Raw genomic sequence first — 16,474 nt, forward strand, 5'->3', positions numbered from 1 at the left:
TAGTAGTGTGTATTTCTAGGTATGCTTGCAATAGAGTATAGGAATAATACTAGGAATTGTAATATGGGAATTAAAAATATGGAGTATGGGAGTGGACTATAGGAATAATAACTTTTTTTTTTTTTTTTTTTAATTGTAGGTGAAATGCAAAAATAATCCCCTGAAGTCAGATCATAATTTCACTGAGTCATTGTGGTCATTGTAAGGATATGCATCTTTCTCAAACTAAGAGAAAGATGTGTAATTAAAGTAGAACACAGCCACAAAATTGCAAGTTTGTTAAATTTGTGTGTTCAACATGGCATGACTTGACAAAAGCGATTCTTTGACTTTTCCTCTCTCAATTCAATTTTAATATAAATCTTTTAACTTGGAGAGTGTTGTGCTTTTTTCCTCTGTGCTCATACTGATTCTTTCTTCCTGGACCAAACATGCCTTGGTTACCTCTACAGCATATGTCCCAGAGTGTATTGCACCATTGGGAGTATTCATAAATGTTTTTAGGGTTCATCATTAAGCATGTCTAAACATTATTATGTATTATAAAGAGATCATTAATGATCAAACCTGGAATGCTGCTTTTTCTACTTGCAGTCCGATTTATAAATACATTAGCAGAATTTCATGGCAATGAAACAGAAATTAGGTAGCTTTGTATTGATTTCAAGAATTGTCTGAAATTATTCAGGAATTGGTTTATGTGAAAAGTTCTGTACAGTGTTTGCATTCAATCCATGTTTAATTAATAAATACATGCATTTAAAGGGAGGATGGGATAGAGAAAGAAGAAGAACCAAGATTATACACAAGCAAAATCAGATGAACATGCTAGCAGCTGGCAGACACTGCAGTCATGCCTACACAAGTATGTGTTGGACTACTTGTTTAGAGTTAATAGTGTTGTGGTGAGATTCTGGCTGTTAACATTTAGTTGATATCAAGAGATTATTTCTCTTTATCTCCCTTGTCAGAAGTGGTAATTTTTTAGTACTTTTTGCTGTATCATCTGCCAAGTTTATGACATACCTAGTTCCAGAAGAGAAATGGACAATGTCAGTAGCCTTTCACTATTTTGTTTTCTTATTTCAGAAGAGGAACATGAAAATATTCTTTATGTTACTACATGCAATCCTGTTTCCTTGTACTTCATGAACATTTCTAGTAAGAGTGGATACTTTGTGGATCTTTATGACCTCTTCCCAAGAACAGTTGGAAGTGTCTGGCAACCTTTTGTGACTGCAGCACCACTGGGAAATCCACTTAAAGGTCAAGTGGTTCTACATGAAGAGGAGGTAAAAAAAATTAAATTCTAACTAAATGTTTAGTCATGAGCAAAGTAGTATCATGAGGGTAAATCACTGGAGACTCTACCTCTATAGACTGAAATAGTCCAGACAAGGCTATCGCCTGCTGAATGTTCTCTCTTTTACTGTACTTGTAGCTTGGGAGTTGCCTTCAGCGTTAGGTTTATATGGAGATTTTCCTCTTGCACTCTTTAGCTGGACAATGTCCTCTTCTATTATTGAAGCTGAGTTCTACCTGCTTGTCTTCTCTTACTGATAGAGGAAGATTGGCCTTTATGGGAGAAAGTGGGAGAGTAGATAAAGTTCAGGAGTCTCAGTCAAACAGCATATGTTTGTAAAGTGCAGAGTAAAGTGTTTTATGTGAACTTAAGTTCTGCTCCAATCTTGTCCCCCTTTTACTTTTCAAATAGTGTATAAAAGAGATGTTTTCTGAGTCACAAAGTAAAACGTTGCTTGTGTTTGCTCCATGCCACTATTTGTGATTTGTTTTGTGAATCCTTAAATTTCTTGTTCTGTAACGTGAAGTGTCGAGACTAGAAGGGAGATTAGGTAAGCCTTGACATCAGCAATGCAAACTGAGAACCACTGACAATTTCAGTGTTGGTTTGACTCAAATGCTTTTTTTAAAGACAACTATTGCATACTTTGCACTTTCTCTTACTATCTGTGAACTGACTGTAAAATTTCCAATTCAAAACCTCTTTGCCCAGGAGTGGGAAGACACAACAGTGTATACTGGGCTGCTGCTGTTCATTATTTAATATTAATAATAGTTTATTATGCTACCAGTCACTATGGTTTGATACAGGCATTAAATCTGGTCATTATTGTTGTCTGGTTTTTCCTTTCTTTGAATTTCTTCTGTCGATTTTTCAGTAGGTGAAATACTTCAATCTAGGAGAACCTTTCCTACATTGAGTTGGGATGTTAATAGTTTTCAGTCATTTCTAGTGTATCTGCAATACTGTTGTTCCAGGAACACGTGTTGGGTGTTGATGCCACTTTCTGGTATCAAATGCTACAGTTAAGCTCAGTGCCTTATGAGAAACACAATTCTTCTGCCTTTTGTAGAACTGCCTATGCAGGTGCAGCTGCCTGTTGGATACTTTCCAAGGCAAACTGGAAAAAATATGGTTCTGAGGTTACCTGCTTGTTGAACAGCTATAGAAATACCATTTGGGCTATTTTGAGATGCACATAGCACATTTGTTTGGTTCTAAATAATTCTTGGCTCTCTTTGGCGCAGTTCATGCAGGAAACTAAAACAGATGGCAGTCTGTCTTGTATCTAAGAATGTTTAGAACGTCTCACACTTTTTAATATAAAGCCAGCAATATTCTTTGCTTTCTAAGTCTCCAAAATTCCTACCATTTTGTTTTTAACCAAATCACAGTAGCATTTGGTGTCCGAAATGAAGGTTCTTCTGTGAAGCTTTAGGTAGTTATCTCAGAGTCTCGTTTTGGCTGTCCTCATGGAATATATCTTTTAGTGATAGTATGAGAGAGATACTTTTCTGACTCCGAAGTAAAATTTGTTCTGTGGAGAGACTGTGGCAGTTCATTTCCCTTTCCAGATGACTTCAGTCATGCTGTAACCTCATGTTTTTCTCTGACAGAGCTAAATATTGCCAGTTTCAGACTTGCCTTTCTTGGCAAGTGCTACAGGTGAATACATCTTGTCTGGAAATAAGCCTGTTTTAGACTGGAAAATAATACAAAATTAAAATATTCAGAATGTTTTCATTACCTTAGGGCTTTTTTACATATTTTTACCATTAAGGCAGACCTTACTCACTGTTTGTGAAAATATGTTTCATTTAATTACAAACTGGGTTGCAAAAAGTCCTATACTTAGAACACCATTCAAAAGTAGTTTTAGATTTCTTGAGAACTTAAGTAAGCAGCTTGAACAGAAAACAAAAAAAGAAGAATAATTATTCTCTTGTATATTGTATGCTTGTATCCACGGACTACATTGGTAATTTGTTTGGGATTGGTTTTTAAGTGAGGCACTGAAGCACAGGTTAGACAAGTACTGCTGTTACAGTCTTCACAGCCACTGCTATCATTCCTTATGTTGTGTTTCAAGTGTTAGGATCTCTAGTTCCCACTGAATCACAAGAGGGATTCTCAAGCAGTGTAATTTTTTCACATGGAGCTTAGGTTTTATTCCTAACTCTTCCTGCAATGGAGCCATGGAAAAATCATGTGCTCTGTGCACCTGTGAAATGAGGTGAATGTTGCTGTGTATGAAATTTAATCCATTATTATTGATGTTAGCAGGTAAGCATATGATCTAAGATAATAATCCAAGTACCTTCTGTATTTGCTGGGAGAATAAAGGTGACCTGAAGAGCATTTCATCTCAGCTAAAGTAGAATATGTTTAATTGCCCTCTGGATGTGTCTCTCTCTTTCCACTGACTACAGAAGGATGCTTGACATATAGTCAAGATGCCTACATTTGGGTGTACTAAGATCACTGGCAGGCATAAACTCAGAACCTGCAGCATTCATATGTTAAGAAAAGTAGATTAGTGGCACATCTGCATTTTGGGCAACGCTACAAGAGTTAGCTCATTGTACCAGGGGTGCATCAAACAAAACAAGAAGAACAAGTAATATAAAAAATGTATTTGATGCTTTAGATATTCATCTGTGTTTAGTTGCAAGAAGACTAAGAAGTATTAACAATATTTGTAGAAATAAGAACTTGCATTTATTAAATAAAAGGGCCATTTGACAGCTGCTATTTCATAAATAATATAATCCATTAATTAGACAATACCAAAAGCAGTTTTTTTCATTTTTTTCTTTTAATAGAGATCTTTGGAGATTAATGTTTCTGACTAAGTTATGAAAAAGAACAATTTAAAATGGATGATAACCTTATTGGAAAAGATGAGATGATGATGTTGTGGCTCTTCAAATAAGCTTGTATTTTTTATCTTGTTCCCAGATGACATCCATCTAGATTCAGTAGAGCCCTCCAGTGAAATAAAATGAAAAATCATTCCTTCCTGTCCTTCTAAATAAATTTTTACTGAAAGTAAACTCCTCAAAGCTCTAACTTAATGGCACAAGTGGGAGATTTATCTGATTTTAAGCCACATTTACATCTTCTTGGAAGAAAGGATAGATGATTTTATTCCTCACGGTGGCCATTGGTCTCAATGAGTGCAAGCTGGTTTGACTCTATCTTTTTGTTCAGACTAAACTCATAGACTTTGCAAGGAGTCTTCAGAAATCTCAAGTAACTTCTTTGTAAGATGGGAATTGCATTCATCTTTTCAAAGCAGAAATGCCTCTGCCATCTGTCCTCCCCACAAATACTTCAAGGCCTACTCTTATTTTCTGCTAAATCTTTGTGCCCGCCATATGCACTTTCCTTTTTCTTTCTGCATCTATCACTTCTACTGCTCAGAAGGAGAGCAAGTATGGACCAAAAAGAATTCTGATAACCTTCATGCATGATTTTATGTGGGATTGTAGGAGCAAACTGCACATGGAGAATTGATTTGCTAATTGTTACAATTTGTTAATTGTAAATTAACAGCACACTTCCAGGTTTTTTTACAAGCACTTCACTGTGTTGAAAGGCTACAACTGGACAAACAGAGTAACCTACAGTCTACCTTAGGGAGCACAACAAGCTTTGTTCAGGCAGTGTCCTGCCAGCATGCTTTGACTCTGCTTTTATCTTTCTTGGTCAGGAAGCGGGGTGGGGAGGGAGGGAAATGCTTTTCCCTGTCCCATGTGCTCCTGCAGGTCTGTCAAAGCTCTCTGATAACAAGGGAGTGAGGGAGTCTGTGGCACAGGAAGTGACACAGAGATCCACCTCACTCACCATGTGTAGAAGATGGCAACCATTCTTTAAAAGAAGACTTCTTTTAACAGTTTGTGATCTGGCCTGAAGCACAAGTGAGGACCTGAATATGGAAGGACCAGTAACATAGTAGTAGTAACTTCTGTAACCTCTAGTCCCCATAATATTCTGATGTTTGTCTTCAGAACAAAGGGTGTATTTTCTTATTTTCTTCAAAAACTAGTTTCCTTTTTTTTTTATATTTTATATTATATTATATTATATTATATAAGATGTTCCTTTTCTATGAGTACACCTTATAGTAAAGGTCTGCTTAAATAGAAATGTGTGCACCTTCTGTAGAATGGAAGGCTCATTTTCCATAAGCACAAAGCTTATACTACTACTTGTTGCTCTGAGTTCTCTGAAATCTCAAGTACAATAAAGTCTCCCAAATCATCTGAAAGATACCACTTGCCAGTAATCTACTTGCATACATTTCTCTACCTCTGAAGATGTGATGGTTTGAGCCCCAAACCATAAATTCTTGCACAGACTTTTTCCAACTGAACCTGCTGGACAGTGTGTTAATGTTTGTATGTGTGCCTAATATTTACAGTGTCAGGATTGTTATGTTTCTATCACTCAAGGGATCCTTGAGTGAGAAAAGGTGGGACAGGAGGCAAGTGGATGTATGATTACCCTGCCTAGCTAAGGATCAGCCTCAGTCTGAAGCTGACAGCTAAGAAGAATCTGTGTTTGCAACTTGCTTGCTCAGGACATGAGCATCGAGGGCAGAGAGATCAAAACTGAGAGTGAATTTGCAGAGAAGAATACAAGAATGTTAAACTGAGTTATTTGCACTGTCCCACTCTGAAATTTCCGCAAGCTCTCCCCTCTTTCTGCAAAACCATAAGGAACAACTTCCCACACCAGCAAAATGAAGTCACAGCCCTGTTTGGTTTAAGAACTTCTTAGAGGAAATGCCGGTTAAAATAAAATCAGCAGTAAGTAAAGGGAAACTTTGCAGTAACTAAAAATAAAGGCACATCACTTCACAAGATTGGTTATTGCATCTGTCCAGAGCTTGGAATTCCAGACATTGGGGTCGGGAGGTCGCCCAAAGGTTACTTTTCTCCCAGTCAAGAACAAACACAGTGGAATTGCACACCAGTGTCTTTTTCCAGCCCACTTGAAGAGCTGCCAGAGCTGCTCTTGGATGCGTTCACAAATGACGCAAAAATCTATTCTTAAACACAGACAGAATATACATCAGTCACTTAGCACAGAAGGAAACCATTAACATCAAAAGGGGGGGAGTAGAGAAGCTTTTTATACTACCAACTGCTCTCATAAATTTAACACTAAGTGGAAGAATGTAATTGATTTGTATGTGTTCTTTATCTCATGTGGAAGGCTAATGCTGTTTCAGGATTGTATAAATGAAATATGGCAGAAAACCAAAATCCAAAGCAAATGTCCTATTTTTTTTTTCCTGAACCACATTTCTATAATTTTGGTTTGTAATACATAAGCAAGCTTCTTTTTTTAGAAATATTGAACTTGAACTGAAATTCCCAAATGCTCCAAATAACATGATAATATTTTAAATACTTTACCATATTTAGCTTCAAATTACTGTTATTATTAAAGTTAACTCTCACAAGTATTTCTAGTGAAAGTATGAAGAGTACCCAAAAGAACAAAACTGCTGTGACTCAGATTGTTTGTATTTGTTTTATTTAGGGGAATTCGTGGGAATTTATGTTTTACTTCCTTAACGTCTATTGTGCGTTATTGCACATGTTGTACGTAGGCAGTTTACTTTTAGTACATCCTTGCAGAACCTAATGTCCTTGCAGAGCTGAATGTTTCCTTGAATGGCAAACAAAAAATTGAACCCAAGGCTTAATTAACTTATTCCTTTGTACCTTTTAAATTTCATTTGATGCAGTTAAGGTTGGCCCTGAATGACAATTGTCTTGAATTCTTAGTTAAAAACATTAGGAGCAGCTGTAGTACTTTGCAAAAAGAAATGCTTAAAAAGCCCCCATCATTTGACAGCATGTGTTGACCCTTGGGCATTGAGGAACAAATGAGAAATCTGACGAAATTCAAAATTTAGCAGACTATATTTTCATGTGATACATGGAGATTTGTGTCTGCTTCTGGTCTTCATCCTCTTCAGTCATCCTGCTGTCCTCCAACAACTGTCCTATCTTGGACACTATAAGCTATCAAGAGTGTGCAGGTCACAGAAGGATTGTCACACTCTGGAATATTTAATAGGCTCCACAGTATCAGAAATATGAACTTGGAGAGAAAGTACTGAGCCATTTTTTCTTTCACCAGTTTTTCACCTTCAGTGGGACTTAAGCAATGGGTACAGTAGAAAAATGGTAAGCAAACATAAAAACTGAAGTGAAATATTTTAGTGACTTGACAGAACTAATATCTCTTACCTGTAGCTGCATCTTAGACATGTAAATGATACTAGTCCTGTTCCTAGAAATTATGCAGAGATTAATATGAGATGTATAGATAAAATGCTATGGAAAAACTGTAATATCATTCCAGCCCTTGCATGTACTTAACCTCTTCAATTCCATTTCTCTATGAACTTTGAAATGAACCAAGAAAATCCAGCTTATGTTTTGCAACAAAATCTAGATGATCTTTTCGAAATGTCCTAAGTGGCTCGAGTTGTGAAAGTGGTTCAGATAGTTTTGTTGTAGTCTCTTAAATGGGCTTGAGATGTACATCGATCTGCTTTTCATTTACAGAGCAATGTTGTGTTGTTGCTGGATACAAGCAGTGGTGCTCTTCGCCGACTTTTGCTCTCACCAGATGCTCAAGACTCTCCTAAGAGAACATCTTGGTGGAGCAACAAAGAAGAGATGGTGAGGAATAGCACCTACCGCTATTATACTAAGTTTTTTTAAAAGCAAATGTCAGTATTGGAAAAACCACCCCAGGATCATTAGGGTTTTCCTGGTTTTACAGCCCAAGCATTTAGTTGTTTACTCTTATGTTTAAATGTCTTATGCATAAAATAGCATTGTTATGGAATATTGATAGAAGAAATATAAATAAGTTGTCTGAAGATATGTATCTTTAAAATATCCCTTTTTAGGCCTAGAACTGGAAATAACGGAACATTTTGTTACAATGAATTATGTCCAAAATAATGAACTCAGTTATGATGCAATTTATGAGTAGGAACAAGGCAAGCTAGATAGCATTTTGAGAGGCAATTAAAGCTATGGATTCTTCTAAATAAAGGAAAAAAACTAGTACACTTTCAGAGGAGTCAGGGAAACTCACTGGGACAAATCTAACAAACGCTAATTGCCCTATGATGTATTTTTATACAGAGCAACTACAAAATGTGCCGTGAGTTTTCACACAAAAACTGGCTGGTGTTCTACAAAGAAACAGGGTGAGAGTAAATTATATCCTTGTATTAAATTGATTTATATCGGATCTCCTTGTGTATATCCCTATCTGATTATTCTTTTCTTGCCTTCCAATTTTATAGAAACCATCTTATTGTACTGGATGTATTGGAGGGTCAAACTCACACCATCTCACTTCCGATCAGTCTGAAATCTGTTTTCCTGGTGGCTGAAGACCGGTGGCTCTTGGTGGAAAACAAAACAAATAAGTTAGTTCAGCCTAGTTGTCTCGACGGCATTGTGTCTTGTGTGTGTCTCATTTGTGTTCAGAGTTTCACTCCTGGTCTCATACTTAGTTTTTTCTGTTTGTGAGACTGGCTGGACTTGAAAAGTGGGTATTTAAGATGCAAATTTGCTGAGGTGAATTTGCAGGTAGGCTTTTAGAGTAGGAAATGAAGAGGATATGCCAGCCTCTGAAAGTCTAGACTAACTTTGATTGTATGCATGTTAATATTAATTCTACTGAGGTGGTGTTGAACTTTAGAAATGAGAATGTTGGTGGACCTATCCCTGGAAATACAGACACATTATCCAGAGTTAGAGCCTGCTTCCTTTACTTTCATGGTCATATGAAAGAAATGTTATTATGCTGTCTCATTTTCATGAACGCACAGCAAATGAAAGTGTGTAAATAAGAAGACAAATCTGCCACTTGCTGGCCTACCCTTTCCTATCTCACAGATGTTTGGGAAATTATATTTAGTTTTAGCAAAAGGTGTTGATAACCTTGTTTATATAAATGTAGAATGTTTTCACTGTTTCCGAAGATAAAAGTCATTGTTTAAAGTTACAAGTTTAGTTGGGAATTATTATAAATGTGTATCCTTTACAGGAAATTTCTTTTAACCAAGCGTGCCCATATGGAAGCTCAAGACAGTGAGGTTTGCCAGCTGCATGCATTGAGTGAAGAGCCAGCTGACATGGGATTTGGCTTAACAACAGGTATTGAATGCAAATCTGGCTAGTTCCTTTTTTCTTTTTTCTTTTTATCATTTCTGTTTGCAGCTGCACAAACAAGGCTCTTTAAAGGTCTGAGTAACCATCTCTCTGATTCTGTTTTTGCCCCCCTTATCATGTTTGGTTAATAATAACAGCTTTTGTCAAGGCATGGCACATTCCATGATCAAACTTCAAGTTGTTTGAATAAAGAATTTTTGTTTCATTGTAGCATTCAAGACCCTACAGACAAGCATGTAGAATGGAAAAGGAAGAAAAATGACGAGGCAGGAATTAGAACAGGAATAGAAGGGAACAAATATATTAATGAGTCCAGGCTGTAGACTGTTGCAGGTCTGCTACTCACACTCAGATGAGCTGGAAAAGATTTCCCAACCCTTAGAAAAATGCAAGCCACCTACTGTTAGAACAGAAGTCACAGTTTCTGTAGTTCTGTTGATAGTGTGCAGGAGGCCATTGAGGCCATCACACCTGTGTTAAAAGATGGGGGGAATTTGATCAGTAAAATTCCCAGATGGTGCTAGGCATTGAGGCATGTCTTAGTTACAGAGTAAGGCAGAAATCTCCAATGGTCATCATTCTGCCTGGTAAGATGTCTGTCTTCAAATCTCATAGCCTTTTCAATCTGGAGCATTTGATCTCGGTGCACAGAATCTTTAGTTTACTTGGTTTAAGAAGACTGGAAGTACATGTGCATCCCACCTTACAGTTCATAGGTTTTGGCTATTATGTATCAGAGAGACAGAGGAAACAAGCAGAGAAACCACTTTAATATCTCTTAAAGGAGGAACAAGTTTTGTTCTGGTTCTTGTGGCTAGCATAAGTAAGAAAAATGAGATTAACACAGTGTAAACATGGTACAAACAAATGTTATTGACAAATGATAGGGCTTATTTTACATAAATAGCAACCAGGTGGATACCAAAAACTAACCACAGTCTAAATATCCAGAATCCTTTTTAACTCTTGTGCAATTTACTCTACCAACTTATCAAGTGCTATCAGAGCACAGTAGTTTCCTTCCTCTTACTACCTTATTTAGAAACCATTCTGGAGTATCATTCCTCAGATGGATAGAAATGTTATTATAATTTCCAGTCCCAAAGTGTTTGTGGGCAGTTCATTGCTGCATGCTTTCTGTGCTATTTTTCTCCTTTGTTATCTCGTTTCATCTCTTCCAATCTAAAATGTTATCATATCATACCCTGTCCACCTTTTTCCAAATCCTCCAGCAAACCCCAACTGTAACATCTTCAGCCTGTTCTTGTTCTTTGAGGAAGAAGCTGTGGCAGGAGAACTAAAAGAAGGGTAGACCAGTGTGGCTTTACTGCTGACCCAGACCTTTTATCCTTTGAGGGAGGAAAGATTTTCTCCCACTGACATATGAACAAGGTAGTCTGCTCATCAAAGTGGAACTAGTGCAGAACTAAAGATAGCAGGTTCTGACTCTGTTGGTAATTTGAGGCAAGGTAAAGGGCTCTTACAGATGCACAGAATAAAGTTCAGTTTTCATTAGCTTAAAGACAAAACCAAAGCAGCATTTATAACAGAAATGCATTACAAACAACATTATTTAAATTGCAAAGACAACAAGAGTGTCACTGAGAAATGTCACATTGACACCTATGCAAACCTGTGTTTTGCCTTTTGGTGCATTTGCATTATAACAATTTTCAATGAGATCACGTGCTGTTCTATTCCACAGGCTTCCTGCCTCATCTGTACAGTAGAGGGCAAAATTAAGTGGTATAAGCAACTACAAAACTAGTATTTCCTGATTTTAAGTACTTAACTTTACAAAAATAAGATTACTTCCTTCTCCTCTGTGTTATGGTATAGTATAATCAGATCTTCTGCTTTTTAGTAATTTTATGCTCAAAGTAATAGCAATGTTCAGTGCTCAGTGCTCTTACAGTTAATATCGTTTCCTATTGCACATCTGGATTTAATGACTAATTTTGTTTAATTTCCCTGTTTAGTGTCAGAACTGTGTGTGCCTCATGCAGTTTCAATTGACCAGCTATCTTCAGAAAACCTCAGTGCAGCTGTGGGACAAAAGATCAGCTCCCCCAACAGGATCTTCTCAGATGAACATAATTATGCTACTATTGTTATTGGTTTCCCAGACCTCTTGGTAAATTCTCAGCATTATTATACAATGAAATAGTATGGTCTCATTTATTCTGTAACCTGTTAAGTACCTGTTTACCAAATGATTTGGAAAAAGAAGGGAATGACAGTAAGGGACAAATTAATGTAGTGTACACTGTTTGTTAGGGTAGTCTAATCTAGAGGGGTGCTTGTGGTTTTTTAAGTAATAATAAATGGCACAACACAATGTCTAGCACAGACAAAATTCATTTTTGGTAAGATCTGAACAGTGCTGGCTAGAGTAATTTTCTAAATGATGTGTTTTACCATTTTTTAATCAAGCCTAACCACTGAGAAAAAGAATATCATTATAATTTTGAACTGTTCGGTGTGAACTTTTTGCCCAGTGTGCAGCAGGTAGCAGGACTAGATTTAGGAAAAAGAAAAAAAGATACAGAAAACGATAGCAAAACTATAAAGCCCCATCACTACTGAAAAAAGTAGCTAAGTGTAAATAGTCCATGTAAGTGTGCTTACTGCCATGACACAGTTAGAAAAGCACCAGAAAAGAAAGGGAAACTTAGCAGTGTAACAACTAGGGCTGTTGCAAGGAGTGAAGGCAAACACAGGGAAAATACAAGCAGAATGTTTAATTCTTTGGACTTTTTTTATATTTGCCCCCAATGGTACATAAAAAGAGTAGTGATTATGGAATAAATAATTGCATTTCATGTTTGTTTAATAAATTGGGGCAAATTAGAAAATGTAAGTGTTAACAGACATGAATTTTGGGAAAGCTAAATGACAGAAGAAAATTCTTTGAAATCCAAAATGATTCAAAAATATGTTTTTGTCAATAAGACAGTCTTTGCAGTTAGCTTTTGAGTTTTCCTTGGTTTGGTTTTATATTACCATATAGTTATTATAGCTTTTCATATTGCTTACAATAGATGTGAATTTATTGCTGAAAAAGAGAGGTGGTCTAGAGGAGGGAGTACTAAAGGAGCTGCACACTTCAGTACTAACACACTAATGTGGGTGATGAAACATTTTTGGCTCTGCCTGATTTAGACTGAGGCACTGTCTTTCCTCATACATAGTTTTAGAAGTCCGTGTGAATGTCAAAGAAGGAGTGCTAAGGGTGAATGTTAGAGTGATGGGGCAAAACTTCAGATTCAGTGTTCAGTGCTGGTGGTGTAGGTGTTTAGTATGAACAAGCTATCTGAGGTCTTATCTGTAACAGCAGTGCTGAGTTTAGCAAACACTAAGACCTTCAAGATGATTTTTCCTCCAGCCTCTTTTGACCATACGGGAAGATGGAGCCACTGGCTTTGATGTGGAGATCTACACTTAAATCTCTGAACCTGGAACTAAGTCCCAGCCTTATTGATTACCTTTGAATTTATTACTGAAATACCTGTTTACATTTATCTTTATTAGTGGAAACCTAACAGTTTTTTACATAGTTTGGTTCCAAATTAGGTTATTTCAATGCCTTCTGTTCCTGGTTCAATTAAAAAAGAAGTTGATTCAACTTCAGATTTTCAGAGCATCTTCATGCCTAAAACTCAGGTAGATGGTTTGTTGGTTTTTACCCCTATAGGGGTTTTTGATGACAAAATAATCCAGGTCATTCCTTGTCATATGGTAGCATAAGAAGTAACCATAATAGCCACATTTGATCTGAAATTAAATAAGAAGTGGAACTTATCAAGAAATATTTGTTCTTGGACTTAACAATAGTAATGTTTTCTTCAGTAGACACCTTCTCTTTTGCAGTCTCCCAGTGAAGTGTATAGCTGGAAAAGAAACTCCTCTCTGAGTCACAAACGTGCTTCTCCTTCTGATCCATTTTATTATGGAGCCCAGAGGAAAACAGGAGCTGCAAAACAAACCAATTGTGTAACTTTATTGGCTTCTAATCAAATAGTCAGAATTTTAGCACCTGGAGATGTACCTTTGAAAGACATCTACCCAAAAGGTAAGAGGTTCATATATTTGTGCTGCAACACACTTGGGTTTTGTTTTGTCATCTGCTATCACTCATTTATTTTCCCAGAATGTTCTTAAATAGTCACAGAGCAAGTATTTGAGAAGGAATGAGTGTAGCTGCACTTAGTTTTAAAATTAATTTGGATTTTATTAGCATGCTGAATTATACTTCTGAGAAATTAACAGGGTATCTGCACTGTGAATATCTCAGTGGATGGGATTTCTCTCTGTCTGCACAGGAAACCCACTAATGGAATATGATTATTCCAGTTCAGCAATTGGCCTTCACTAGTATTTCCAGCTTCTGCTCAGAGTCACACAGAGACGCAGTGATAAACCTGTTGTCTGACTAACTCAGAATTCTATCCCCAGCAGGGGCAATAGGAGAGGTTATTTTGGGAATGCATGTGACCCTGTCCACTTCTTTGTTTTTCTCTTCATACTGTCTCAATATTTGCACTTGTTTTGCTGGGGATATTGCAGAAGACATCCCTGCCTCAGGCTTTAAATCTCCTCTTATGGACCTGTTGTCCTCAAGTTTATCTGGTCCCTCTTTGAACCTGTGTATCTCCACAGCAAACTCACAAGTTCATGATTTTTTTGTGATCAACTCATCTCTTACTGGGTTTATCAGGTGCCCTTTATTCTAGCATTTCAGGCTTAGATGAGTACTTAGATGAGTTCTGCATTCACCTTAACCATCACCTTCATGACTTAGCAAACTTCAGTCACTCCTGCCTTCTCTCCAAACTGAAGAGACCCAGACTTTCTAGCTCTTCTCCTGTCCAAGACAATGTTGCATGAACAACATTCACATGCAGCAAAACCATCCTCCTTTCTGACACTAATAAAGCAGGTGTAGGCTACAGATCTTCAGACATTTTTGTGCTGCCATGCCAAGCTTTCTGTTATCATTATAACTTTAGCTTCTTTAGCCAATAACTAAAAATACACCAATTAGTGCTAAATAACAGCATTTGTGAGTTTTGCATTAATTACCTCTAGGAATCTCCAAAGTTTACTATCCAAAGAAAAAATGCCCACACTATTTGTACATGGTAGAATGGCTTGATTTCATCAGCACAAGAAGCTATTCCTGATTTAGTCTGTGTGTGAACTGTCTGTCCCCGAATAAACATTTTATTCCAAATTAACTCAAACAGAATGAATGATCTAATCTGCCTGTCCTCATTTAATGCAGATCAACCTCCCTGTGTAGAGAAACCCTTTTATTTATTACCAAGAGAATAAAACATTTACTTGACTAAGGAAGCCAAGTCAAGGATATCAACAGGGTAGAAAACTTCAGTTACCTCCTTTTGTAACTGAAGGAAAGATTACCTCTTAAAAAGATTAAACTTAATAAAATCAGTTGGAGTTAGAATCTTGGAACTAATTATACAACTTCAGGCTGCAATCTTCTCTTACTTTATAAACTACTGAAGGGTCAGACTGTGTCACTTTTTTTCAGGCTTTCACAGAAAAAAAAAGGATCTGAATCTGAAGTAGATGTTTTAGAAGGTAAATCTGAGCTTTTGTTAAAACCAGTTTACTGATTTGGGAGTGAGGGAGGTATCTTCCCTCAGTGCTTCCAAATGATACCTGAACTGAGATCTTAACTGCTATTCCTAAAAGCCTTTTAAGTTGCTGTGATATGTAACACCTTGTATTGCTAGGTTATTATAATTAAAACCCAGGGGACATCCTTCATGACTCCACAATACCAGTAACCTGAGCATATTATCAGTCTGAGAATTGGCTTCTGTCTGACCAAGCAGTTTAATTTTTTTATCTCAGCTGTGGTGAAATATATTCATGAATAGGGATTGATAGCTTTAAATGTATAGAAAATTGTATGAGGGTTTTTACAGTGCTTTATGGCCATTTAAGTTGAAAGATTTCATGCCTTGAAGATCATTATCATTGATATTTATTTTCTGAATGAGGTTTTAATTTATGAATGACAAAGTCTGATTTTAACTGAATCATGTTTAATATGACCTTACCAATTCAATTAAATGGGACCTGAGCAAGACTCTAGGTTTTCTGTTCTATAGCTTTTTTCAGGACTTTTTCAAGACATTTCCATTTATCAGTGAATGGCTGGATTTTCTAGCAGAGGAGGAGCTATGAGGAAAATACTACAGTGGCCTGTGCTACTCAGCATGTCATGAAAAAAACTGAAAAATTAATTAACACTGAGGTAACAGTGCTGATGATAGTGGTTATTATTCATGGTAGGAATTATAGTTATTACCATGAAGAATTATGATAAGGACTACAATTCTGAATGCAATAGAAATAACAGGTGAAGTTCAGTATAGATAAATATGTGGAGGAAGACAAAATCCTAATTCTACATCAAAAAAGATAGGGATGATGAGAAATCTGATTCAATCTCCCTGCTCAGCAGGGTCCTCTAGAGTATGTTACTCAGGATTGTGTCCAAACAGTTCTTCTCCAGGGAAGGAAACTCCACAACCTCTCTGGGCATGCAGTTCCAGTGCTTAGTCACCATCACAGTGAAGAATTATTTTCTCATGTTCAGGTGGAACATCAGTTTCTGTCTGTTGCCTCTTGTCCTATTGCTTGGCACCACAGAGCAGAGCCTGGTCCATCCTCTAACACCCTCTCTTTAGATACTCATAGACACTGATGAGGTCTCCTCTCAGCTGTCTTTTCTTGAGGCTGAGCAAGCCATGGTCCCTCAGCCTTTCCTCATAAGAGAGTTGTTCCAATCTCCTCATCATCTTCATAGCCCTCCGCTGGACCTGCTCCGGGAGCTCCATGTCTCCCTTGCACTGAGGAGCCCAGAACTGAACATTGTGTCTGCTTTCCTTAAAGTTTGATGTCTAGAGCTGTGCATAGCTGT

At 37.0% G+C, this 16,474-nt stretch overlaps 1 protein-coding gene across 1 annotated transcript in view; it reads left to right on the plus strand.

Annotated features, from left to right (window-relative positions):
• Nucleotides 1-16,474, plus strand: part of VWA8 (von Willebrand factor A domain containing 8) — a 181,263-nt gene that overhangs the window by 120,475 nt on the left and 44,314 nt on the right. The window contains exons 29-35 of the mRNA XM_032099823.1: nucleotides 1,090-1,292; nucleotides 7,891-8,007; nucleotides 8,482-8,546; nucleotides 8,646-8,771; nucleotides 9,395-9,504; nucleotides 11,499-11,653; nucleotides 13,390-13,591. Coding sequence (XP_031955714.1) covers nucleotides 1,090-1,292; nucleotides 7,891-8,007; nucleotides 8,482-8,546; nucleotides 8,646-8,771; nucleotides 9,395-9,504; nucleotides 11,499-11,653; nucleotides 13,390-13,591 — 978 coding nt within the window. The remainder of the gene's footprint in view (nucleotides 1-1,089; nucleotides 1,293-7,890; nucleotides 8,008-8,481; nucleotides 8,547-8,645; nucleotides 8,772-9,394; nucleotides 9,505-11,498; nucleotides 11,654-13,389; nucleotides 13,592-16,474) is intronic.

Source organism: Corvus moneduloides, chromosome 2 (assembly GCF_009650955.1).
Source record: "Corvus moneduloides isolate bCorMon1 chromosome 2, bCorMon1.pri, whole genome shotgun sequence".
NCBI classification, from domain to species: domain Eukaryota; kingdom Metazoa; phylum Chordata; class Aves; order Passeriformes; family Corvidae; genus Corvus; species Corvus moneduloides.